The sequence below is a fragment of the Cricetulus griseus genome (genome assembly GCF_003668045.3).
Source record: "Cricetulus griseus strain 17A/GY chromosome 1 unlocalized genomic scaffold, alternate assembly CriGri-PICRH-1.0 chr1_0, whole genome shotgun sequence".
Taxonomy (NCBI): domain Eukaryota; kingdom Metazoa; phylum Chordata; class Mammalia; order Rodentia; family Cricetidae; genus Cricetulus; species Cricetulus griseus.
In genome coordinates, this window is record NW_023276806.1 from 41,704,012 (window position 1) to 41,731,247 (window position 27,236).

A 27,236-nucleotide genomic window follows, 5' to 3' on the forward strand; every position below is an offset into this window, starting at 1 on the left:
ACTTCTTGTACATTGATTTTCTTTATTTTCTGTTCTGCTTCTGAGGCATTGTGGCTTTCATGGTCACCATCAGTGGAAAATGCACATGTGTATTACAGAAAAAAATAAAAATATGTGTCTGTGCTGTTATGGTTTGAGTATCCTCTTCCACCCTCCCCCAGAGTCCTGTACTGGAGACTTGATCCTGGGGGAGGGAATACTGAGAAGTGCTGTGGAATTTTTAAGAACTGGGACCAAGTGAGTTGTCCTTTGGACACCGCAGAGGTGTGCTCTCTCTCCTGCAACCCTGAAGCTCTCTCTCTGCTCTTGGTTCACAGAGGTGACTCCTGCCTCTACACAAAATCCTGCGATGATGTGTCTATCACCATTGGCCATCCACAAAGAGGCGAAGGCAGTGACGATTCCAGATGTGAAACACTGAACCTACTATGTTAGGTTCAACTTTTCTAGACTCCAATTTGTGCTCTTACTAACCAGTGTTGTGCATCTCAATCTTTAGTCCCTGAGAGGGCTTCTTGATTCATTGAACATAAAGTTTCCAGAAGTCAGACATTCAGACAGATGAAGTCTTACTGTACAGGTTTTTGCTGTAGTATCTGATGGAAAGATAATCAGATATCACAGAAAATCTTTTCAGTTTTCCTAATTTCCTGTTCTTAATCCCCAGCTCAGGTTCTTTTTTTTTTTAATGAAAGGATTTTTTTTTAAAGATTCTTTTTATTTACTTATTATGTATATAATGTTCTGCCTGCAGGATGGAAGAAGGCACCAGATCTCATTATAGATGGTTGTGAGCCACCATGTGGTTGCTGGGAATTGAACTTGGGACCTCTGGAAGAGCAGCCAGACCTCTTAACCACTAAGCCATCTCTCCAGCCCCCCATCCCAGCTTCTGTGAGTTAGAATTATCCTATTTTTGAGACAGAGTTTCTCTGTAGCCCAGGATAAGTAGCCTGAACTGGCTTCAAACTTACAATCCTCCTGCTTCCACCTGACAAGCTCTGGGATCACCACACCCGGAAAGGACTAACAACAACAAAAGGACAGCAATGACAAATGCAGCAAGACACACTTACCCTTTAAAGCTTCTGTTTCGATGTCTATCAGTGGCTTCCCCACATAAGCGATATCGTCTAGATTGTAATAGAGCCTCTTAATGACACCATCGTAACGGCTGGTGATGGTGACAGAGGCCTTGTCACTTTGAACTTCACAGATGCTGTCAAACTGAGACACGATATCTCCTTCTTTTACAAACCTGGAAGGAAGAGACAAGGACGCTTTTACATGAGTAGTCACGATAAATCATCCTTGCATGTTCCTGTAAATGCCTCACAGTACATTAAAAACCATTAGCCCAGCTCTGACGCCCAGATGGTGCACAAGGAAATGTTTTAGAAAAGATGAAAATGGCTTTCAAAGTTTCTTTGACAAACCCCTAACAAATGCTAAAATTAAAAACCAAAACTAAACCCCATACCTCCAGGTTTAATTCTGCTTGATCCACTTTTTTTAGAAAATAAAGTGGTATTTCCTCTTGCATAAAATTATATAATGAGCATCCCTAATTAGAAAATGCAAAATCTGAATTTTTTTTTCTATCCAAACAGTGATGTTCAAAACCTTGGATTCTGGATGCTCAAATGATGAAGCCTAAGCAAGTAGTCTATAATCTACAATATGAAATCTGAAGTAGATTTGATAACCAAATATTTCAGATAAAGGATATTCAACCCGTATTAACTTTTTGTCAGACTTAAAGAATGAACAGTTTTTGGAAATAAATAACAATAATGATGACAACAATGATGATGTCTTCAACATGCATCCTTTGTGGTTTTAACTTGCTCTGGTACCATCCTATTTTGGCCTAGGACAGCTGTAGCCTTAAGGAACAAAGAACTAAAATAATGTCCCAAAATTGAAGGAAGCATGGGAAAATGATACCCTGCTAAATAGAAAACAGCAACAAAGCAGCAGAAATAGATACATGACAATACACACCAAATTTTGCAGTTAAAGATGGACTAAAATGAAAATAATTTACTAGAAGGGTTGAGCAGCAGATTCTTTTTGGTAAAAGGAAAAATCAGTGAATCTGAGGATCAGTCAATTGAGATCTGAGAACGGCAAAGGAAAAATGAACCAATCTCAGAGACTTCTGAGACAAAGTCATAAAGTATGCTAACACAAATGCTGCTGTCTCCATTGGAAAGAAAGGGACGGGGTCAGAAATGATAGTTTAAAAAGCTGAACATGAGCTGGGGGGGGGGGGGCGTGGCAGCGCACGCCTTTGATACCAGCAGAGACAGGCATGAGAGCCAGGCACAGTGATGATCCCATCACTCAAGAGACAGAGGCAGGAGGATCATAAATACAAGGTCAGCCTAGGCTACGTATCAAGATACCCCCATTTCAAAAATAAAACATAAAAAACTAAACTATTTAGATTCTCTCTGTGTAGGGCAGGCTTACCTCAAACTTGAAATCCTCCAGCCTCACCCTCCAAAGTAGCTGAGAAAACCAGGCCTGGCCTTAAGATTCTCATTAGGAAAAAAATAATTTGATCTTCTAAGAGCCTTAACCCCTTTACTATAGATGTGAATCTACAAAATTAATAAAATAGAAATTAAGAAGTTAAATTTTAATTTAGTCTAGAAGAAAACTTGGTCTTGAAGTAAAGCATCAATAAGTCAAATATATACAGTCCTTCGGAGAGGTAAGACTTTTCCTACATATTACATTTAATTGTATTAACAGCCACCGTGAGCTGGGAGAGCCACTCTTGACTGTCACCTGATTCTACACCATGAGAGGCAGTGGCTCAGTGGAGAAGAGCTGCATCACAAGGTTCAAAGCCAGGCTCTTCTGAGTCCTTGGCTTGCCTCACAGTGACACAGTGTCAGGAAAGACAACTGTAAGGATAGGTACTTACTGAAACCCTCTGCTTACAAAGCAAAGAATGCTAAGTAGAGAAAATGCCATTCACTGGCCTCAGTAGAATATTTAAGCCAAGCACTGTGGAACATAACCAATATCCCAGCATTAAGGAGGCTGAGAAAGAAGGATGGCAAGTTTAAGGCTAGGTTGGGTTATAGAGTAAAAATCTTGAGGTGCAAAAAATAAAGAATTATGAGGAGAAATCTCCTTAACCATCATAACTGCTACTTCTAAAAACCCTTAAAACTTAGTTCAATGACAAGAGGGATTTTTTTTCCCAAAAGAAGAAAGACACAAAAGGGTGGAGAATATCAAAGACAGTAGAGGATTTCTTCCTTTTGTTCTAAGCATGTATGTATGTATGTATGTATGTATGTATGTATGTATGTATATCTATATTATATAAATTTAAAGTTTTTGTTTTAACTGGGATGGGGGCATGTAAGTATGAGGCATGTATGTATGAGACAGAGGCGTAGGATTCCCCTAGAGGTGAAGTCACAGGCAGCTGTGAACTGCCAAATGTTGGTGCCAGGAAAGGAACTCAGGACCTCTGGAAGGGCAGTTCATGCTCTTAACCACTGAGTCATCTCTCTAGTCCTAATTTTTTAGGTTTTGAGGAAGATTTTTTGATTTGTGCCTTTCAGGTAAAGTATCTACGGGCAAGATATGCCAGGTACCATGAAAACCTGAAAACCATCTTCTTACTGAAAACCATCTTCAGTATGATAGAGAGTTTGATGACAGGAGTTTTGAAGATATTAGGAAGGAAATTGTGAGTTCATACATTAGATTCTTTCAAAACCATGGGGGCTTGGTGTCATTTAGAGGTGCTTAGTTTGCAGGCTCACTACCCTGGATTTGATTATTTCATTGCTCTGGTTTTATATCAACTTATCATCACTTAGAAAGCAATCTCTTTCTTAACTGAAGCAAAGAATAGACAGTACAAGGACTTTAAAGAGAAAGAAACAGACTGGAGAGATGGCTTTGCCATTAAGGGTACTGGGTTCAATTCCTGGCACCCACATGGTGGCTCACAACCATCTGTTAACTCCAGTTCCTGAGGATCTGTACCCTCTTCTGGCCTTTGAGGGCACACGGCGCACAGACGTACATGCATGCAAAACACATACATAAAATAAAGTAACAATCACTAATAAATCACATCAAAGAAAGAGACTTGAGAAATAACTTCTGTTACCAGAATATCAGCAAAGAAGTTTCCTAATTTGAGTCTCACTTTTTACATATCCAATTAATTTTACATTGATGTAAAATTACTTTGAGACTAACTTACCATTCTTTAATAGTTACTTCTCGAATCCCTTCTCCAATGTCAGAGAGTTTGAACTGAACAACCTGTCCCTGTAGCACTTCAAAAATAAATGGGAAATGATATCATTAAATATGTATTATCAATAACTACTTTTATTTCTAAAATTAGAATATGTTCTCAAATAGAGGCAGAAATCTTTCCATCCTATAGACAACCAAACCAAGCCAAACAAATGAAAAAACAAAAACCAAAACCCAGTAAACTAAAAAATCCAACATTTTATAACTTTAAAAGACATAACCGCCGGGCGTTGGTGGCGCACGCCTTTAATCCCAGCACTCAGGAGGAAGAGGCAAGCAGATCTCTGTGAGTTCAAGGCCAGCCTGGTCTACAGAGTGCTGCTGGGATTACAGGTGTGTACCACCATGCCTAAACATTTCCTTCCTTCCTTCCTTCCTTCCTTCCTTCCTTCCTTCCTTCCTTCCTTCCTTCCTTCCTTCTCTCTTTTTCTCTCTCTAAAAAATTTTATTTATTATGTACAATGTTCTGCCTGCATATATGCCTGCCTGCAGGCCAGAAGAGAGCACCAGATCTTATAGATAATTGTGAGCCAACATGTGGTTGCTGGGAATTGAACTCAGGACCTCTGGAAGAGCAGCCAGACCTCTTAACCACTGAGCCATCTCTCCAGCCCACTGAACATTTTTTAATATGTCCAAATTATGTTCTGCCAAATCATCTCTAAGACTTTTCTTTTCTCTCTCCATTAAGCAGAGTAAAAGAAACTTTAAAAGATGGTGAGTGACAGAGACAGAGGTACTTAAACATACACCCTATTTTGTTTAATGTGTCCAATGTAAAGTTCTGTTTGGTCTATTGATACAGCCTTAGGCAGTGCCTTGCACACAGGTGATCTCACTTCCTGAATGGATGCTCACAGCAGCACAATTGAATTAAATACTATGGTTACTCATTTTCCAGATGGTGAAACAGAGACAAGCCACTTTCTCAGTGTTACACAGCTAATAATGAAAAAACAGGAAGCTGGGCAGTGGTGGTGCACACTTGTAACCCCAGCACTCAGGAGGCAGAGTCAGGCAGAGCTCTGTGAGTTTGAGGCCAGCCTGGTTTCCAGAGTGAGTTCCAGGGTATCCAGGGCTACATAGAGAAACCCTGTCTCAAAACAAACCAATGCCACACAGTAGCCCACATAACCTGCAATTGATAAACAGAGACCCAGAGTTCACAAGAAGTGTTTAGAGGACAAAGCAGGAACTTGCTGTTCCTCCCAAAGTGGCCTCTACTTTCTCTGGGAAGTAACATGTGATCAGGGTTAGAAAATGGTAATCTTGGCTTGCCTCCATGTGTGAAGTCCTGGGTTTTATTTTCAGCACCACACATATGTATTTTCAGCACACACACACACACACACACACACACACACACACACACACACACACACACACACACACTTTCCATCCATACAATTACCAAAATAAATTACTATAGATATTGTATATGTGGTGCTAATTGAGGATAGCATATAAAAGCATGGAAAAGTGGGCAGAATCTGCCTATAATTCCTCTGATTTCCAATTGCCAGTGCCTCTGTATCTACCAAATGCTAAAGAATATAAAGAAATCTAGGGTTCTCTGACAGAGTTCTTAATACATAGGCAGAAAAAAGCTCTTATGCCTTTGCCAAATCTAATACTTGAAGCCTCAAGTTATTTACAGAGGCTGGGTAGCTGGGAGAAAGGTAAGTAGATAAAAGCCAAGGAGCTCTCTATTCAGGGACAGTCAGAGTGATTAATTATATCATGCCATCCTAACAGTAGATTAATTTTCATGTCACAAGCAGAGTGACTGCACAAGGACATTAAGATGCTTCTATTAAGTCAGCAATTTAGCTTAACTGTGAGGGTCACATCAGTGCTAATGATTGTACCCTAGAAAACCAGAGAATAAAGAACAAATGACTGGGTATAACCCAGCCCCAACTGGAGAAAGACCAACACTAAGAGAAACTATGGAGTGGAGGGGGAAAGAAAAGAAGAAATGGATAGAGGTAGGGAGAGCCACGCTAGAAATATAGGCTCAACTTTTTTACTTTGGCAAGTCTTCAGTTACTAAGAAAAAGAGTCAATAAAGATAACATTATTTGCCATGCTATTTGGGAAGCATACTCACCAGCTGCTGTTCTCAGGGAGAGATGTGGTTGACTGTATTTGAGCAAAGAATAACCGAAGGAACACACACATTTTGGCTTTAAAACATGTACATTATTACATGTTTGGAAATAGCGAACACAAGTCTATCAAAGAAAAAACAAGACAAAAAAAGCATTTACAAATCCTCAGAGGCTGGAGTAAAGCTCATTGGCAGAATGTATGTCCCATATGCAGAAAGCTTCGGGTTCACCCACATACCCCAAATAAAAGTAGAGACTATTCTAATGGCTGTTTAAGTAATAATGAAATTCATTCAGTTCTATTTTCGACTGATACTCATGTCAATAATGAATTATTTAGGAAAATTCAGAATAGTTAACAGCAGGAACAATCAAATTGATGAAACTAATCGTTTTCTAATTTGCTCTGTCCTGGTAATCAAAAGACCTCAAACTCTACCACACTACACCCACTGAGGCACATATGTTTGTATGTTTAAAACATTGTCCCGAATTCCTTATGCTTCCATGAGTAGGTATACTTAAGTAGTTAGAATTCCTGAATGAATATGATGAAGGAAAACTGGGGCTGTAGATGTAGCTCAGCTAGCATGCATAAGGCCCTAACTTCACCCTAGGACTGCAGAAACAAACAACAAATCACCTCTGCTTCTTCAGAAAGAAAATATAGAGATGCCTAATGCAGTATACAAATTCATCTTGACTTAAATAATATACTTCACACTTTAAAACCTTTGGAGAAAGTTAACCTACAGAAGGCTTCTTTCCCTTCAACAACACAGCTCCAGCTGAGGAGCTACTAATAGATCAGGGGTCACAAACCATCCAGTTAGAACCCACTGAGTGCTCTCTTGCTATGTACCAGGTACATTGCCTTCTCTCCAGCTCCTGGAATGTCTCCTGGAAGATGAAAAGTGATGGAAGAGGCAGTTACTAGTGCAAGGTCATGCTGCAATCAAGGGGTAAAATGAAGCTTTGAAGACAAGTAAACCTGATGTTGAAGCCTAGGCTCTTCCTAACACATCATGTTGTCCGGAGAAAGAATCCTTTCTTTCCAAGCAATTGAAGTAACCAGCTTCCCTTTTGAAGCCATAACGGTCCAACATGTGCTTCTATGACCTTGTCCTAGAAACTAGAAAGTCAGATGCCTGTCTCGTGACAGGGAGCCAATCAGAGGTTAGCTGGTGGCGCTATGCTTTACGACCCTGGGTGTGCTTTACGGACAAGAGCACGACAATGACGTAGAGAGCATAGCAACCACCCTGGGAGGGCCTATGAGCCATAACAACCAGTTGACCAATCAACACAGGGCAAGCCCTCCAAGCCTGGAGGCACACCAATCGTGAGCCTGTGCGTACCCCTAGACACTCCCCTTACGCTGCCCTATAAAGATCTATGCGCAGCAGCTTCAAGCCGTCTTTTCTAGCCGTCCGCCATGGCGGGTGGGTGAAAGACCCGAGCTAACATGGGGTTAGCTCGTTAAATTACAATAAAGCCTCGTGCAGTTTGCAGCAAGCTCTCGAATCCGCCTGGTGATTGGGGTGACCGCGAACGTGGCCTGGGACCCCGGATACTTGAGTTTTCGGGGGTCTAACACATAATCTAGGAGAGGGAGAGAGAGAGAGAGGAGAGAGAGAGAGAGAGAGAGAGAGAGAGAGAAGGAGGAGGAGGAGAAGAGAAGAAGAGAAGAAGAAGAAGAAGAAGAAGAAGAAGAAGAAGAAGAAGAAGAAGAAGAAGAAGAAGAAGAACCCAAAACAAAAGAGAAGTGAGGGAGAATTAGCTTGACCTTAAAGAAGATTTAAACTGGGCTTTACACAATAAATTTGAATAATGAAGAGCAGAAGGACACTTCCAAGGCACAGGAAGTGATGTAAACATAGCAAGAATGTGATTAACACAGCTGCAGGAGCAGGGCGTGGCTTGATCAGCTTTGTCAAGGAAAGCAGTGACTACTCAAGATGGCTGCTCATGTCTGTGAATGACAGGATGAGGAGTGGGAATTTATGCTTTTGGGGGGTTAGGACAGGGTTAGGACACAGTCTGCTTAGCTCATAGGATAGGTTACTAGAGGTAAAGTCCAGAGAGAAAGGGCAAGGCTGACTGTAGTAGTTGACACATGAAACACGGGCTCCTGAATCTGATCCACAAGGACAGAGAAAAGGTAACTGATTTGCAATGGGCAATATGTGATTAGCAGCCACTGGATGACTTTGAAGAGAAAGAGGGGGGAAATTAAAAATGAGCAAAAGTGAAGAGATTAAAAGGCAATAGAAAGGAGGAAAAATGAATTTTTAAACCTGAGGAGGCATTTCCTCTATAGAATCATACTAGTTAAGAACAGGAAGATAGGGACTATTTTCCTCCAAACAGTACAAAGTGATTGGAAGAGACTGGCCTTTGGTGCCACTCCTTTTTTTTTTTTTTCTTGAGATATTACATAGCCTTGGGGGGCTGGAACTCCCTGCGTCAGCCAGGCTGTCCTCACTCACAGAGCTCTGCTGCTGCCTCTTAACTCTGGGACTAAAAGCATGTGCCACCAGATCCAGAGAAGCCTCAGATTTTAAAGGACAAACTGGCAGAGCTTTATATTTGAGACACCAATGTCTGACTCCTAGAGAAGCAGGAAACGGACACACAAAGACCCCATGCATATAATTTATCTCAGGCATCAAGCTCTCCCCCCTTACAAACTTATGCAGAAAATAAAAAGCAAAACAAAAACTTCTTTCACTGAATCATGAACAATAGTTAACAGACACAATTCCGTTGAGATTAACTGGCCCAATATGCCTGAGATAATTCCAATTTATATTTAGCGATTTATTGTATTAATAATTTAATGTCTATAACCAGAAAAAAAAAGATGGAGGTGAAAAATTTTAGCTGACTAACACAATAAAGAAGTAAATAAATGGGGCTGGAGAGATGCCTCAGGGGTTAAGAGCACTGACTGTTCTTCCTGAGGTTCTGAGTTCAATTCCCAGCAACCACATGGTGGCTCACACTCATCTGATCTGGTGCCCTCTTCTGGCCTGCACTGTATACATGATAAATAAATAAATAAATAAATCTTAAAAAAAAAAGAAGTAAATAAGTAAGTTCAAATTACTTAGTCTTTTGAACAGGAAGGCAAATATCATTTAAAAATATAACACAGGGGCCAGTAGGATGGTTCAGTGGTTCAGTGAGTAAAGGCTCTTGCTGCCAAGCCTGAGGACATGAGTTCGATCCCCAGATCCCAAATAGTGGAATGAGAAAACTGACTCCTTTAAGTTGACCTGTAATTTTCACATGTGTATCATGTTTTTTTTTTTTTTTTTTGGTTTTCTGAGACAGGGTTTCTCTGTGTAGCTTTGGAGCCTATCATGGTACTCGCTCTGTAGAAAAGGCAGGCCTCAAACTCACAGAGATCCAACTGCCTCTGCCTGGGATTAAAGGCGTGTGCCACCACTGCCTGGCTTGTATCATGATACTTGTGTGTTCCCCTCCATACACACAACAAATAAATAAATTCAATGGAGCATAGTTGACTAAATTAGGAACCAAATGTGTAACTCCTAGTCAAACAGGAAACCCCTTGGATATGATTAATTTATCACAGGCGCTGAGCCCTCTTCCTTTAAAAATGTTTGTATAAGATTTAAAAAAAAAAAAAAAGCAAAAATCAAGTGCTGAGAGTGGTAGCACACACCTTTAATCTCAGCACTCAGGAGGCAAAAGCAGGTGAATCTCTGAGAATCTGAAGCCATCCTAGCCTCCAGAAAGAGTTCCATGACAGCCAAGGCTGTTACACAGAGAAACTCTATCTTGAAGCAAAACAAAACAAAACAAAAACAAACAAACAAAAAGCAAAACAAAATCGTCTTTTACTGAGTCATTTCACAAATATTTATGTGCTCTCACAGTGTGCAGAATTCAGGGTTACATATAGAAGGAAACACATGCAATTCCTGCCCATATGTTGTGTTTAATTGTGGTAGTTTGACTATAATTGTCCCCCATAATCTCACAGGGACTAGCACTATTAGAAGGGTGGCTCTGCTGGAGTGGGTATGACCTTGTTGGAGGAAGTGTGTCACTGTGGGGGCAGGCTTTGAGGTTTCCCGTGCTCAGGATACCACCCAGTAAATCAGTCGACTTCCTGTTGCCTGCAAGATGTAGGATTCTCAGCTACTCCAGTAGCACCATGTCTGCCTGCATGCTGCTATGCTTCCCATCTTGATGATAATGGACTGAACCTCTGAAACTGTAAGCAAGCCACCACCAAATAAATGTTTTCTTTATAAGTGCTGCTATGGTCATGGTGTCTCTTCACAGCAATAGAAACCTCTAAGACACTAGTAGAATGAAAAATGCAGTGAAGCACACAGGCCATTAACACTGCTACAACAGGGTGTGCTAAGGGAACCTCTGGAGAGAGTTAACCTGAAGTAAGACTGCAGATTGAGTGGGAGTAACCCAGGAGATGAGAGGTGCTGCAGATGAGGCAAGAGTCTTCAGGGCCAAGGAAATGTATGAGCAAAGGTCTGGAATCAAGAGAGCACAGTGTGTGCTCAGCTAGTTGTTTCACAGAGTTCTCTGGCAATTTAGTGTGCGACAAGTGAGCACAGTCAGAGTTGGGGCTGCAATGAGTAATGTGTGTTTGTGTGTGAAAAGTGTTTACTTTTTTTTTTTACTCTAATCTTATTTCATTGATGTTTATAATCAATGCCCAGTAAAGTGATAGAATAAAAAATATATTATTTTCAAGAAAATGGGTGGTACTGGCAATCATATCAAGTGAAATAAACTATAAACACAAAGGCAAATAAAGAATGTTGTCTCATAAGCAGGGTGGTAGTGGTGCACGCCTTTAATCCCAGCACTTGGGAGGCAGAGGCAGGCAGATGTCTGAGTTTGAAGCCAGCTTGGTCTACAAAGCAAGTTCCAGGACAGCCACAGAAACCCAATCTTGTAAAACAAAATAAAACAACAACAACAAATGGGGGCACAAAAGTAGAAGAGGAACAATTAAGGATGTAGAAAAGGAAATTGAAAGAGGGTGGGTAAGAGAATAATCAAGTATAGAATGAGCAAGTTTTTAATAAAGAATGAAGACTGACATGTTGAAGAAGCCAGAGCATAAATTTCCTAGGTCATGTGGCTCGTGAGCATTTCTAAAAAAGAGTTGTCTTAAGCAAGAACACGGCATGAGCTAATGTGTGCCTTACTTTATAAGATCATCATGGCTAACCTATGGGTAATAAACTACAAAAGGGGCAGATCAGAAGCAAGTGGCCCAATTAGGAAAGACTAAGACACCTCAATTAAGAGTGAGGCGGTGAACAGTGGCTAGATTTCTTCAGAGTTAGAAGCTAGAATCAAGAGAAACAGGTTTGAGAGTTCTATCCTGGAGCCCAGAGTCTGCATCCCTGAGGCATTATGGCACACTGTGAGATGGCTGAGGGCTAGCTTTTCCAGGCTCCTTGTGCTAGCAGTAGCCACGTAACGCTGTTCTAGCTGGTTAAGTTAGCCTGGAAGTATTCCTTCCTCCTTCCAGCCTTAAACACTGACTGAGTTATTGCAGTTCCCTTATGGCCATATAGGAAAAGGTCAAAAGCCTTGATGATGACTGTCACGTATGTCAGCTGTCATCTGTATGCATAGATGATGTCCTGTCATTCATTGGACTTGTGTTACTTGTAATTGAAAAACACTTTATAGCATGCAATTGCAGATCTCTTGGACGGCAGAATACATGAGCCTTCTGTGGACCCATTTGGAAGACTAAGAAACATCAGGGAAGCATTAGCACAGCTGGTGACTACATCCAAAGGAGAGGGAGAGAGAGTGCAGTAAGTAGGAAAAGTGCAGCAGCCATATTTAGAAAGGAAATAAGGAAGTGGGCACACATCACTTAATGACAGGACTGTGAGAACTACATCATTTGATGATGCTTACACAAACCAAATGGCTTAGCTTATCACCCACCTAAGCTATAGGCTAGCTCTTATGCCACAAACCTGTACAGCATGTTACTGTACTAAACACCATAGACAACTGTAACTGTCTGTGTATCTACACATATAAAAACACGTAAAAGGTCATAGGAAGTGTTCGGATCTGTCGTAATCTTCTGGGACCACTGCTGACTGAAAAGTCTTTGTGCAGTGTATAACTGTATTTAACACAGTATTTAGAAGCTGGAGAAAGAGGACAGTGGAACAACGAAGCAAAAAATGTAGGAACAATAACATTGGGGAGCGGGTGTCTCACAAGCAAGGAATGGAGAGCTCTCAAAAGAAGGGCCACCAATAATACCTAGTAAGGTGCTGCTGACAGGAGTCAGCTGGTTACCTGCTACTCCCCCTTCCCACTCTCCTTACTCGCTGCCCTCCAGGAATTCCTCTCTGAGCCCCAGTCCTCCACAGGGGTCGCCTGCATGTGCCACAGTAGCTCTGAGCACTGTTCCATGAGAGCACTTCTCCGATGGATTCTAAAGCCGTGGTTTTTGGTCTTTCCTAGCCTCCCTCTGCCCTGCTCTCATCCACTACATTACAGTCTCAGGAGGAAAGGGATGGTGTCTTCTGTGTTATATTTATATCCCCAGTGCCCAGGACACACAGCAGGCTGGGAAAAGGTTTTGTGGGATCAGAAGGCCACCGTTGCAGGAACATCTAGGGGAATGGGAAAAGTCAGTATCCAAGAAGTTATATAATGAGGAAGAAACCGAATGCTTAATGGGATAGATACATCCACCATGGTTGCTAAAAGCATGTGAGTGAGGGGGGAACTGTAGGCAAGTGGAGATGGTAAATTGATGATAAGAAGTTGGAACGCTGTGTGGTGTGGACCAAGGAGAGAAGCGGAGCTCCGAGTGACTCTCAAGCTGGAGGGTACAGTTTTCCTTTTCTCTTCTCTTCCTCCCCCACGGAAAATTGCCTCAGGTCAGGTTAACAGTGTCCGCGTATGGCGCGTGGTGGGTACACAACAAATCCCGAAAGAATGTCGCTCTGTGTTTGCAGCGCCTATGACAATGCCTGGCTGGAATCAAGGTGCTCAAGCAAAAGTAAAGCAGGCGAAAGGCAGGGACGTGGAACCGCTGGGAGGAACGTTAATCGCCACAGGAGCGCGCCCAGGTAGGAACAGGGAGTTTGTTTCCAGCTTGGCTGGCGCTCCACCTTCGCTGCCCTTCTGTCTGCATGCATCTTTCCATCGCTTACTCATAGGATGCGTGGCACTCGAAGAAGGAAGCAACGCACCACTCCAGGTGACACCTAACTAAATCACTCCTTCTCAACCTCAGACCCGCTCAATCCTGCTTACCAGTCTGACAGCATTCCGGCTCCAGGTCCCCAGTACACGCGTTGCAGCCATCTTACTCCGGAAATAGCCACCAGCCGCCCAGCTGGGAGAGACGCCTCCTCCAAGTGACCAATCCCGAGACGCGAGACGCACCTCCCTGAGCGGCCAATGGGAGCGAAGGAACGAGCCTCCCACCCAGCAGCCAACCAGGGGGCGGGGCGGGGCCGCTTGCAGCCCCGAGGCTCTGTGGAAGAGGATTGGGGGAGAGGGTAGAAGTGGGGAGGAGGGCAGCTCAATTGGCCAGGAGTTTCTGTGTGAGTACATACTCACCAACAACCATCTTTTAGTTCAGATAATGGAGAGAAATCACGTTTAGGGGCTGCAGGGATGGCTCTGGCAGAGGACGAGGGTTCAGTCTCTAGCACTCACATCAGGTGGCTCACAACCTCCTACAACTCCACTTCCAGGGGATCCCATGCCCTCTTCTGGCCATCTCAAAGCACCTACTTCATGCATGTGCTCGACATGCACACACTTAGGTGCACACATACATACATCACCATTCTTTTTTTAAAAATTAAGGGCACACATTGAAGACCTGAGTGGTCAGTCGTAAGATGTTCTTAATGGTGTTGCGCTGTTACTACACTGAAGGCAGAAAAATAGGACGTTTTTATATTTTGTAACAAGGTTCTGAAGCACGACTTTTTCATAAGTCCATACTGGAACACTTGTCCATGACTAGCATTTCTTCCTCCTGTGTAGTGTCCTTGAGGCTGTCCAAACTGGCTTCTCACATCTAAAATAAACATGCCAGCACATTGACTTTCAGTCTTAGAGAGTGTGGTCAGATACAGCAGCCTAGAATAAGAAATGAGTCACAAAGTTAAAACCCTGAATTGCTTTGCCTCTTGAAGAAATGTCAAATTAAGCCGGGCGTTGGTGGCGCATGCCTTTAATCCCAGCACTTGGGAGGCAGAGGCAGGTGGATCTCTGTGAGTTCGAAACCAGCCTGGTCTACAAGGGCTAGTTCCAGGATAGCCTCCAAAGCCACAGAGAAACCCTGTCTCGAAAAACAAACAAACAAACAAACAAACAAAAAAGAAATGTCAAATTAAGCCCAAGTAGAACGGTAAAGGGAGCATCAGAAACCCATCACTGAGAAGGTGCATGGTGTGTGGTGGTGGTGGTGGTGGTGGGGTATAGAGAGATACGGTATTAAGAATCAAAGGCCAGTTAGTCTGAACCACATGGTGAGGTCCATTCTTTAAAAACAAAATCAAGAGGGAGAGAGAATAAGAGAAAACTAGAGTTTTCTTTAATAGGTGGTATATATATATATATATATATATATATATATATATATATATTACATGAATATAGTTGTATAAATGTCCAGTGACATTCTTTGCTTCTTAAAAATCTGCACCAATATCTAAGGGATTAGAGAGAATAAAATGAGAGGAAGCAGGGGTAATATTTCCTTAGCACTGGAAAATCTTAGTGGTTGGGAAACAAAATTCCATGTTTTTCACAACTTGTTCACGTAGATGCACTATTTTTGTCAGTCAGTGTAACATCTACTGTGGGCAATAAGTATAAATCATTGCCTTTATCAAAAAGTCTGCACAATCTGGATGTGCTGGCACATGCCTTTAATCCCAGCACTCGGGAGGCAGAGGCAGGTGGATCTTTGTGAGTTCAAGGCCAGCCTGGTCTACAGAGTGAGTTCCAGGAAAGCCAGGTGTGTTACACAAAGAACCCCCCCACATACACATAAAAACCCTTCAATAATCAAAAACTTATTTTAAAACTTTTTGCATTAAACTTCTTATAGGCACATTGAATAGACACGATAATCCCACATGCTCCTGCCTGTATAATAAGACAGTAGTTGTTCCTCTGAAGTAAACAATGGGCTCCTGCCAGATAACTATGTAACTTTCTTCCTCTTAGGTTTCCCTTAATCCTATCTTCTTTTCTGGAAATAACTAGGTTACTCCCTTCCTTTATCATCACATCTCAGTAGATATTGTTTCCATATCTGATTGTGTTCTTTTTTTTTTTTGTAGCAGTGTTTTGGAACCTATTCATTAGAGCAGAATGGGGTATCTCTAACAAGCACCAAGTGATGCAATTCTTGACTAGCTGATGGTGTTTTGATTAGTAGGACCAGAGATCAAGAGGGAGGGAGGGATCAAGGAAGGAAGGAAGAGAGAGAGAGAGAGAGAGAGAGAAAGAGAGAGAGAGAGAGAGAGAGAGAGAGAGAGAGAGAGAGAGAGACTGAACCTAGGGTCTTGTGCATGCTAAGCAAGCATTCTACCACTACCACTGAGCCTCATCCCCAGCTATCTGCCTGTCTAATCTACTATTTTTATTTTGAGATAAGATCTCTATAAACTGTTTGGGAGGCCTTGAACTTATGATTCTACTGTCCCAGCCAGGTTAGCAGCTGAGATTACAGGCCTGAACAACCAAGTCCAGCATTTAAAAAAGTATAATTTTGAGACAGATAATGTTTATCTTCAGCTCTAGCTTAGATAATGCTAGATTGCTTAGCAATGTGATTGTACAAAATATCTTGTGCAATAGCTGTATGTGGGAGCGTTCTTTCTCATTTGAAAGGCTAAAAGAGATTTAACTATAACATTATTATGGTGCTAATTTAAAGTTTCTTAATTATTAATAAAGTTGATGAGGTTTAACATGTATATTGGTTCATTTTGTCTCTCTTGGTGTTTGTGAGCAGGCTCACTCTGTAGCCCTGGCTGTTCTGGAATTGGTGTGTTCACCAAGCTCCCAGAGATCTAGCTGCCTTTCTTGATTAACAGCACACACCACCCATACCTATCCCAGTTATTGATTTTCCAAATGTTCCCTTCATGTTTTTAACCTGTTTCCTCTCTGATGGGTGCATCCCCTTTTTTCCTTTCTTTCTTATTGGTTTATTCTTTTTGGGGGGGCAGGGCCTCACGTAGCACCCCTTTTCCTTGAATATGTACCATTGCGGCAAAAAAAAAAAAAGTCCCGAGGTGCTTGCTGGGCAGACTCTACCAACTGAGCTCCACTGGAGCATGATGTCTAGTTGGTCTTAATAATAAAAACCCAGAGACAGATATTGGGGTTAAAGCTGAAGATCAGAGAAGCAGAGCATCCAGCCACTAGAGAGCTCTCACCTCTACCAATGCTCAGACCAAAGAGGCGATCCTGTTCTCAGACTGCATTTCGAAACTGCATCTGACTCCACCAATCCTACAACTACACTGAGCTTCTGTCTTCTCACGCCTTATATTCCTCTCTAGTGCTGGGATTAAAGGCTTGGGATCCCAAGTGCTAAGATCATCTTTGTGTGAACTCTGTTCTTCTTTAGACTGGATCAATTTCATGTAGCACAAACTGGCCTTGAACTAAGAGAGATCCATCTGCCTCTGTCTCCTGAGTGCTGGGATTAAAGGTGTGTACCACCACTGCCTGACCTCTATGGCTAACTAGTGTGGCTAACTTTGCATGCTGCTCTTCAGGCAAGCCAATTATTTGTTAGATATTAAACAAAATATCACCACACTGCACCCCCAGACTTCTTTGTGATTTTCTTGTTGACATGAATAGTAACTCTCTAAACCCATGCAATTACTTCTGTAAAACTGAGACTTCCTGCTATGTTTTCCTTTGACAATTTCCAGTTCTCATATACACAATAACATGAAAGCTCTAACTTAAATGATCTTGTGTTTTGTTTTGTTTTGTTTTTTTTGTATTTGTTTTTGTTTCTATAACATCGCTGTTATTTCTGTTTTTGGACTGTTGCAAATAATTTTGCTTCTGAACATTTAGACAAAAGCTTTTGTGTAGACACATTTTCTTTCCTTCCTTCCTTCCTTCCTTCCTTCCTTCCTTCCTTCCTTCCTTCCTTCCTTCCTTCCTTGTTGGTTTTTCTCTATATAGTCCTGTGCTCTGTGGATTAGGTTGGCCTGGAACTCAGCTTCACCTGCCTCTGCCTCCTAGTGCTGGGATTAAAGAAGTGCACCACCACTGCCCAGCTGTGTAAACACATGTTCATTTCTGTCAGGGACAGAATTGCTAACGTCCTGGGTAATACAACATTCAACCTTTTGGAAGTGTGTCAGGCTGTGTTCAAAAGGGACTTATCGTTGTGCATCCCCATCAGCAGTAAGTAGTTTATGAAGATTCTCTTGTTTCCTCACATCCTTAAACACTAGTCGTTATCTTCTTTGGAGTCATCCTAGCAGATTTCACATGCTATTTCACGATAGTTTTGGTTTCTATCTACCTGATGATATATATATATATATATATATATATATATATATATATATATATATATATATGCTTCTATTTGACTGTTTTTAGTCAATGGCGGCACTTTTCTTTAAGCCTAATAGAGTGATACTGAATTTTATTTATTTATTTGAGACAATGTTGTGGGGTATTCACCAGAGAGAGTGCTCAGACTTGGGTTTAAGACAATAGAAAGTCCTGCAGCAAACACCATTTTCCTTCGCTTTTCTTAATCACAAAAACAAGAGAATTCAATGGGTTGTTAGATTCTTCTATATGCCCTTTTCCCATTTGTTCCAAGACTAACACTGAGACTGCTACTATCTTTTCTTGTGTATTTGGCCACTGACCCACTCAGGCATGATCCTTGGAAAGCCAGGGATACAGGATCAGCATGATACTTTTTAGCAGCTTCTTATGCCCTTTTAAATGAGAACTGCAATTTGTATCAACAGCATTTCTTTCCTTATTTTTTTTTTCAAGAGAGAGTTTCACTGTGTAGCTCTGGCTGTCCTGGAACTCAGTTTGCAAACCAGGATGGCCTTGAGCTCAGAGATCCATCTGCTTCTGCCTCCTGAGTGCTGGGATTAAAGGATGCACCACCCCACCCAGATAGTGTGTCAACAGTCATAACCCCATCAATTTGCCTGAACTTACGCTTTAACTCCAATAGAGATGTGAGGATTCTTTAAATTTAGTCTTCCACATCTTGACTTACATTGCTTTGTTATCCTACGTCATTTTACATCATACTGACAATTTCTCAGTTCACCATTTTTCCTATCCCAGACTTTTTTTCTGGGATAATTTTTGTTTCTGAAGTACACATGGTTTTTGTTTTTGTTTTTGTTTTGTTTTGTTTTTTTGCTGGGGGGGGCGGCGTTGAGACAAGATTTCTCTGTATAACAGCTCTGGCTGTCATGGAACTTGCTCTGTAGACCAGGCTGGCCTCTAACTCAGAGATTCCTCTGCCTCTGTCCAGAGCTGTGATTAAAGCCTGATTGTGGATCTGTCCTTTGGAAATTCATTTAGAATGCATACATAGAGCTGGACCTGGAACCCATAAGGGTTCAAAGATAGGAACACCAACCCCACAGCTTTTATTGTGGTCATTAGCATAGAACTATATAGGCTTGTTATCATTATAAGTGTTATTAGGGTCAGAGTGTGTGCCCTGGAAGCCCTAACAAGCCAGGCTCAGTTACTCATCTTCAACAAGCCATTTTAAGAGACTAAGAGAGGACCGGGTAGGGGGAAGAGGAGAGAAAAAGGAGAGACAGGCATTTTGCAATGCAGCCACAATGGGGTGAGTTAAGGAACGAGAAAATCCAATAACCCCTTTTGTGGCGGTTTGAAAGAAAATAGCCCCCAAAGGGAGTGGCACTATTAGGAGGTATGGCCTTGTTGGAGGAAGTATGTCACCATGGGGGTGGGCTTTGGGTTCTCCAATGCTCAAGCTGCTTTCAGTGTCAAAGCCCACTTCCTGTTGCCTTCTGATCAAGATGTAGCTAGCACCATGTCTGCCTGCACCCTACCATGCTCCCTGCCATGAAGATAATGGACTGACCCTCTGAACTGTAAGCTGCCACCTTAATTAAATATTCTCCTTTATAAGAGTTGCTGTGGTCATGGTGTCTCTTCACAGCAATAAAAACCCCAACTGACACCTCCAAGTCTTTGTAGTTTAGGTGTGAAGTAGTAGCTGGAACTGTCTAGCTAAGCAGTCCCACCAGGGTGTGATCCTGCCCATTACTGATGATGCATCTGTGTCTCAGATCCAGTCTGTCCTGCAGGGTGGTCCGACAAGTTGTCAGAACTGTGTGAAATCTCTTTCCTGTAGACAAGTTCTCTTGTTGGCTGGCACCAAGCTTTAGCCTCCTTTTTCCATCATGAGATTCCTGGGGAAATCCCAATTTCAAATGTCTGCAGACTTCACTCATTCCTGCAAGGTCCTTACAATATTATCTATAGTTTCTTGGCTGGTTTCTACCCCATACTTTTATCTTGTCCACTTCCTCCTACCACCTAGAGAAGCTACAATGGTGCAAACAGATCAGAGCCAAGGATTCACAGGCAGAGTTAGAAATTAGAAAGCACAAGCTGGGGTGGAAGCACAGCTCTCAGGTAGAGTATTTATTTGGTGTGCATGAAATCTCAACACCAGTCCCCAGCACTGTGATTAAACAAATAAATAAAAAGGATAAGCTTGGGCTGGAGAGATGGCTCAGAGGTTAAGATTGCTCTTCCAGAGGTCCTGAGTTCAATTCCCAGCAACCACATGGTGGCTCACAACCATCCATTATGAGATCTGGTGCCCTCTTCTGGTGTACTGATATACATGGAAGCAGAATGTTGTATACATACTAAATAAATATAAAAAAATCCTTTTTAAAAAAGGATAAGCTTGCCTTTCCGTGGACTCACCGCAGACCAGGTGAGCCACCCCCTGCTTTTACCCAATTCTTGTCCTAAGCGCCATCCACCCAGATCCCTCCAGGCTTGTCCCTGCTTGAAACAGACACGCCCAGGCAGGGTGGAGCTTCCTGAATCTGGCTTGGTTCAGGACATTCTTCCTTCCCTTTCCGTGGACTCACCGCAGACCAGCGACCGATCCACCAAGAGGCCTAACGCCATCAGAGTGAGGAGGCTACGAGGAGAGGCAAAACCATCCAGAGCTTCGGACATTGAATTCCTGGCCCACACACACTACAGAGTAACAAGAGGAGATAGAGAGATCCTACCTGCACTCACTGGAAAAAGATATGGGAAGAAGACAGAATAAGAACCCGCTCAACAACAGAAAGACCAATATGACACCACCAGAATCTAGGGACTCCACTCCAGCAAGATCTGAAAAGCCCAACACAGTGCATGAAGAAGAGATGGACCTCAAAAATTATCTGAGCAAGATGATAGAGACCTTCAAAGAGGAAACAAGAAAATCCCTTAAAGAAATAGAAGAAAAAGTAAGCAAAAAATTACACGATATGGAGGAAAAGACAAACCAAAATATTCAAGAAATAAACAAATCTCTTAAAGAAGCTAAAGAAACCCAAGATAAAACAACCAAACAAGTGAAGGAAGCTCTTGAAACAGTTCAAAACATGAAAGCTGAATTAGACACATTAAAGAAAACACAGAATGAAGCGATGCTGGAAATGGAAAGGTTGGATAAACGAGCAGGATCTAAAGATGTGAGTATAACTAATAGAATTCAAGAGACAGAAGAGAGAATCTCAGCTATTGAAGACTCGCTAGAGGATATACATTCATCAACCAAAGAAAACCTCAAGACCAACAAATCCCTAACACAAAATATCCAGGAAATATGGGACACCGTGAAAAGACCAAACCTAAGAATAATAGGTGTAGAAGAAGGTGAAGAAACACTGCTCAAAGGTACAGAAAACATATTCAACAAAATCATAGAAGAAAACTTCCCCAACCTACAGAAAGATATGCCTATGAAAGTACAAGAAGCTTATAGGACACCAAACAGACTGGACCACAAAAAGAAGTCCCCCCGACACATAATAATCAAAACTCCAAATCTACAGAATAAAGAAAAAATATTAAGAGCTGCAAAGGAAAAAGGCCAAGTAACATATAAAGGCAAACCAATCAGAATCACACCCGACTTCTCAATGGAAACTCTGAAAGCCAGAAGGTCTTGGATAGATACACTACAAGCACTAAGGGAGCATGGATGTCAACCCAGACTACTGTACCCAGCAAAACTTTCAATCACTATAGATGGAGAAAACAAGATTTTCCATGACAAAAACAGATTTAAACAATACATATCCACAAATCCAGCTCTACAGAAGGTTCTGGAAGGAAAACTCCAACTCAAGGAACATAACTACATGCACAAAAACACAGGCAATAGATAATCTAATATTGCCAAACACAAAAAGAAGCAGGAGAGCAAAATCCACACACAATGACACCACCAACAATAAATCCAAACCAAGCAAGAACCAACGAACAATGGACATTAATATCCCTAAATGTCAATGGCCTTAACTTACCCGTAAAAAGATATAGGCTAACAGAATGGATACGAAGACAGAATCCATCTTTCTGCTGTTTACAAGAAACACACCTCAACTTCAAAGACAGGCGATACCTCAGAGTAAAAGGATGGGAAAAGATTTTCCAATCAAATGGCCTCAAGAAACAAGCAGGTGTAGCAATCCTAATATCTAACAAAATGGACTTTAAACTAAAATCAATCAAAAGAGATGAAGAAGGGCATTTCATACTCATCACAGGAAAAGTCCATCAAGATGAAATCTCAATCCTGAACATCTATGCTCCAAATACGAAGGCACCCACATTTGTGAAAGAAACATTACTAAAGCTCAAACCACACATAAAACCACACACACTTATAGTAGGAGACTTCAACACCCCCCTTACACCACTAGACAGGACCACCAGACAAAAACTTAACAAAGAAACAGAGGATCTGAAAGAAGTCATGGCCCAACTGGGGTTAACGGATATCTATAGAGCATTCCATCCAAACTCAAAAGAATATACCTTCTTCTCAGCACCACATGGCACCTTCTCCAAAATTGACCACATAGTAGGCAACAAAGCAAACCTCCACAATTACAAAAGAATTGAAATAACCCCCTGTATCTTATCAGACCACCATGCATTAAAGCTAGAATTCAGCAACAATACAAATGGCAGGAAACCTGCAAACTTTTGGAAAATGAATAACACCCAATTGCACCATTCCTGGGTTGAGGAAGAAATAAAAAAACAAATTAAAGACTTCCTAGATTCTAATGAAAATGCAGACACAACATACCCAAATTTATGGGACACTCTGAAAGCAGTCCTAAGAGGGAAGTTCATAGCACTAAGTGCCCACATGAAGAAACTAGAAAAAAGTCACATTAGAGAACTGACAGAACAACTGAAAACACTAGAGCAAAAAGAAGCAAACTCACCAAGGAGGAGTAGACGCCAGGAAATAATCAACCTGAGAGCTGAAATCAATAAAGTAGAAACTAGGAAAACATTACAAAGAATCAATGAAACAAAGAGTTGGTTCTTTGAGAAGATCAACAAGATAGACAAACCTCTAGCCAAACTAACCAAAAGGCAGAGAGAGAGCACACTAATTAACAAAATCAGAAACGAAAAGGGGGATATAACAACGGACACTGTGGAAATCCAGAGAATCTTTAGGTCATACTTTGAAAATCTGTACTCCACAAAATTCGAAAATCTAATGGAAATGGACAGTTTCCTGGATAAATATCACTTACCAAAATTAAATCAAGATCAGATAAACAATTTAAATCGACCCATAACCCCTAATGAAATAGAAGCAGTCATCAAAAGCCTCCCAACCAAAAAAAGCCCAGGACCAGATGGCTTCACTGCAGAATTCTACCAGAAATTCAAACAAGAGCTGATACCAATACTCCTCAAACTGTTCCGCACAATAGAAGCAGATGGGATATTGCCAAACTCCTTCTATGAGGCTACAATCACTTTGATACCCAAGCCACACAAAGATAAGAATAAGAAAGAGAACTACAGACCAATATCTCTCATGAACATTGATGCTAAAATACTCAATAAAATATTGGCTAATCGAATCCAAGAACATATCAGAAAAATCATCCACCACGATCAAGTGGGCTTCATCCCAGGGATGCAAGGATGGTTCAATATACGAAAAACCATCAATGTAATCCACCATATAAACAAACTGAAAAAGAAAAACCACATGATCATCTCACTAGATGCTGAAAAGGCCTTTGACAAAATCCAACATCCCTTCATGATAAAGATCTTGGAGAGAACAGGAATAACAGGAACATATCTAAACATGATAAATGCGATATACACCAAACCAATAGCCAACATCAAACTAAATGGAGAGAAACTCAAAGCATTTCCTCTAAAATCAGGAACAAGACAAGGATGTCCACTCTCTCCATATCTCTTCAATATTGTTCTTGAAGTTCTAGCTAGAGCAATAAGACAAGATCAGGATATCAAAGGGATACAAATTGGAAAGGACGAAGTCAAACTTTCACTATTTGCAGATGACATGATAGTCTACATAAGTGACCCGAAAAACTCTACCAGGAAACTCCTACAGCTGATAAACACCTTCAGCAAGGTAGCAGGATACAAAATTAACTTAAATAAATCTGTAGCCCTACTGTATACAGATGATAAACTCAATGAGAAAGAAATCATGGAAACATCACCTTTCACAATATCCACAAGCAACATTAAATATCTGGGGGTAACACTAACCAAAAAAGTGAAAGACCTGTACAATAAGAACTTTGAGACTTTAAAGAAAGAAATTAAAGAAGATACCAGAAAGTGGAAAGATCTCCCGTGCTCTTGGATAGGCAGAATTAACATAGTAAAAATGGCAATTCTACCAAAAGCAATCTACAGATTTAATGCAATCCCCATCAAAATCCCAACACAGTTTTTCACAGACATTGAAAGAACAATACTCAACTTTATATGGAAAAATAAAAAACCTAGGATAGCCAAAACAACTCTTTACAATAAAAGATCCTCTGGAGGCATCACCATCCCTGACTTCAAGGTCTACTATAGAGCCATAGTTCTGAAAACAGCTTGGTATTGGCACAAGAATAGACAGATAGACCAATGGAATCGAATTGAAGACCCAGATATTAACCCACGCACCTACGAACACCTTATTTTTGACAAAGGTGCTAAATCCATACAATGGAAAAAAGATAGCATCTTCAACAAATGGTGCTGGCACAATTGGATTCGAACATGCAGAAAATTGCAGATAGATCCATACTTGTCACCATGCACGAAACTTAAGTGCAAATGGATCAAAGATCTCTCCATAAACCCAGCCACACTGAATCTTTTAGAAGAGAAAGTGGGAACAACCCTTGAACAAATTGGCACAGGAGAACGATTCCTGAACATCACGCCAGAAGCACAGACACTGAGGTCTGCAATTAATAAATGGGACCTCTTGAAACTGAGAAGCTTCTGTAAGGCAAAGGACACAGTCAGTAAGACAAAACGACCACCCACAGAATGGGAAAAAATCTTCACCAGCCCCACATCTGACAGAGGTCTGATTTCCAAAATATACAAGGAGCTCAAGAAGCTAGCCACCAAAACACCATACAATGAAATTAAAAAGTGGGGTGCAGAACTAAACAGAGATTTTTCAACAGAGGAATCTGAAATGGCTGAAAGACACTTAAGAAAGTGTTCAAAATCCTTGGCCATCAGAGAAATGCAACTCAAAACAACTCTGAGATACCACCTCACACCTGTCAGAATGGCTAAAATCAAAAATACCAATGACAACCTATGCTGGAGAGGTTGTGGAGAAGAAGGAACACTCCTCCATTGCTGGTGGGAGTGTGAACTTGTAAGACCACTTTGGAAATCAGTATGGCGGTTGCTCAGAAAAATGGGAATCAATCTACCTCAAGATCCAGCCATTCCTCTCTTGGGTATATACCCAAATACTGCTTGTCCATACAACAAGGACATATGTTCAACCATGTTCATAGCAGCATTGTTTGTAATAGCCAGAACCTGGAAACAACCTAGATGCCCCTCAACTGAAGAATGGAAAGAGAAAATGTGGTACATTTATACAATGGAGTACTACTCAGCAGAAAAAAGCAATGGAATCTTGAAATTCGCAGGCAAATGGATGGAACTAGAAGAAACCATCCTGAGTGAGGTAACCCAATCACAAAAAGACAAACATGGTATGTACTCACTCATATATGATTTTTAGACATAGAGCAAAGGTTTACCAGCCTATAATCCTCTACCCCAAGGAAACTAGAAATCATGAATGACTCTAAGGGATAAATGGACCCCAGGAATGGGAAATGGCATGAACTCCCGAGCTAATTGAGAGCATGAGGGTAGGGAAGTGGGTGCTGCCACAATAAGAGCACAAGATGAAGAGTAGAGGAGAAGAAATGGAGGAGCAGATATATTGAGTTGGGGGAAGAATAGAGGAGAGAGAGCAGGATGAGAGATACCATATCAGAGGGAGTCACTATAGGTCCGAGAAGAGATCTGGAACTAGGAAGATCTCCAGAGACCTATAAGGATGACACGATCTGACAGTCTGGGCAGTGGAGGAGAAGTTGGCCTAGAAACCCTTCCCCTAGAATGAGATTGATGAATACTCTCTATGCTATTCTAGAGTCCTCATCCAGTGGCTGATGAGAGCAGAGACAGACATCCACAGAAATACACTGAGCTGAAATCTGGAACTCAGTTGAAGAGAGGGAGGAATGAAGAACGAAGGGGTCTGTACCTGGTTGGAGAAACCCACAGAAACAGTTGGCCTGAAAAAGGGAAAGCATATCGACCCCAGATGCTCTTTGGGAGGACAGTACAGGACTAATCCAGCCCCCTGATCATGGATGCCAATGGGGAGGCCCCTGCACTCCTGGGATTTTTAGACATAGAGCAAAGGTTTACCAGCCTATAATCCTCTACCCCAAGGAAACTAGAAATCATGAATGACTCCAGAGGGAGGTGGACTGGCGTTTTGCCCTGGTGGGTGGGAGGGACTTCGAGAGCCCATCCCACTTGAAGGGATTCGCTCTGTCTCTGAACACATGGGGAGGGGCCTAGGCCCAGCACAGGAAGATTTGGTGGACTTGGTGGAACCCTGGTTGGGGGCCCTACCCTGCCTGGGGAGTGGCGGGTGGATGGGGTGGGGGGTAGGTTGGAGGTGGGGGAGAAGGAATGGGGGTGGGGGAGGGAGAGGGAGAGGGAGAGGGAAAGTATATGTGAAAATATTAATAATTTAATAAAAAAAAAAGGATAAGCTTTTCTTCAGAGGAGGTTATGTTTCTGCAATAGGAACCTAATATGTAAGATAATCAAGGTGGGGTAGGGGGCTTGAGAGATGGCTGCTTTTCCACAGGACCCAGGTCAGATCCTCAGCACCCACTTTGTGCTTTGTAACTCCAGTCCCAGGGAATTCTATGCCCTCTTCATGCTTCTGTGGGCACCAGGCACACATGTGCTGCACAGAGACATTTATAGGCAATATGTAGATATACCTAAAAAACTAATTTTTAAAAAAGCACAACATTTACATTCTGTTCTCAAAGCCACAGCCTTGCTTCAACTTCTCATTATTTCTTGCCTGTAAAATTACATCACTGGTATTTCTTCCGTTAGGCTCTTAGGCCTCTAATTCATCTTCTTCATACTGAT

General features: G+C 41.7%; 1 protein-coding gene across 1 annotated transcript in view; it reads right to left on the reverse strand.

Annotated features, from left to right (window-relative positions):
* The window catches only part of LOC100759869 (lipoamide acyltransferase component of branched-chain alpha-keto acid dehydrogenase complex, mitochondrial), a 48,957-nt gene that overhangs the window by 20,179 nt on the left and 1,542 nt on the right, over positions 1-27,236 (reverse strand). The window contains exons 2-5 of the mRNA XM_027395583.2: positions 13,716-14,555; positions 6,410-6,533; positions 4,241-4,316; positions 1,077-1,258 (exon numbers count right to left, since the gene is read on the reverse strand). Coding sequence (XP_027251384.1) covers positions 1,077-1,258; positions 4,241-4,316; positions 6,410-6,533; positions 13,716-14,018 — 685 coding nt within the window. The 5' untranslated portion in view covers positions 14,019-14,555. The remainder of the gene's footprint in view (positions 1-1,076; positions 1,259-4,240; positions 4,317-6,409; positions 6,534-13,715; positions 14,556-27,236) is intronic.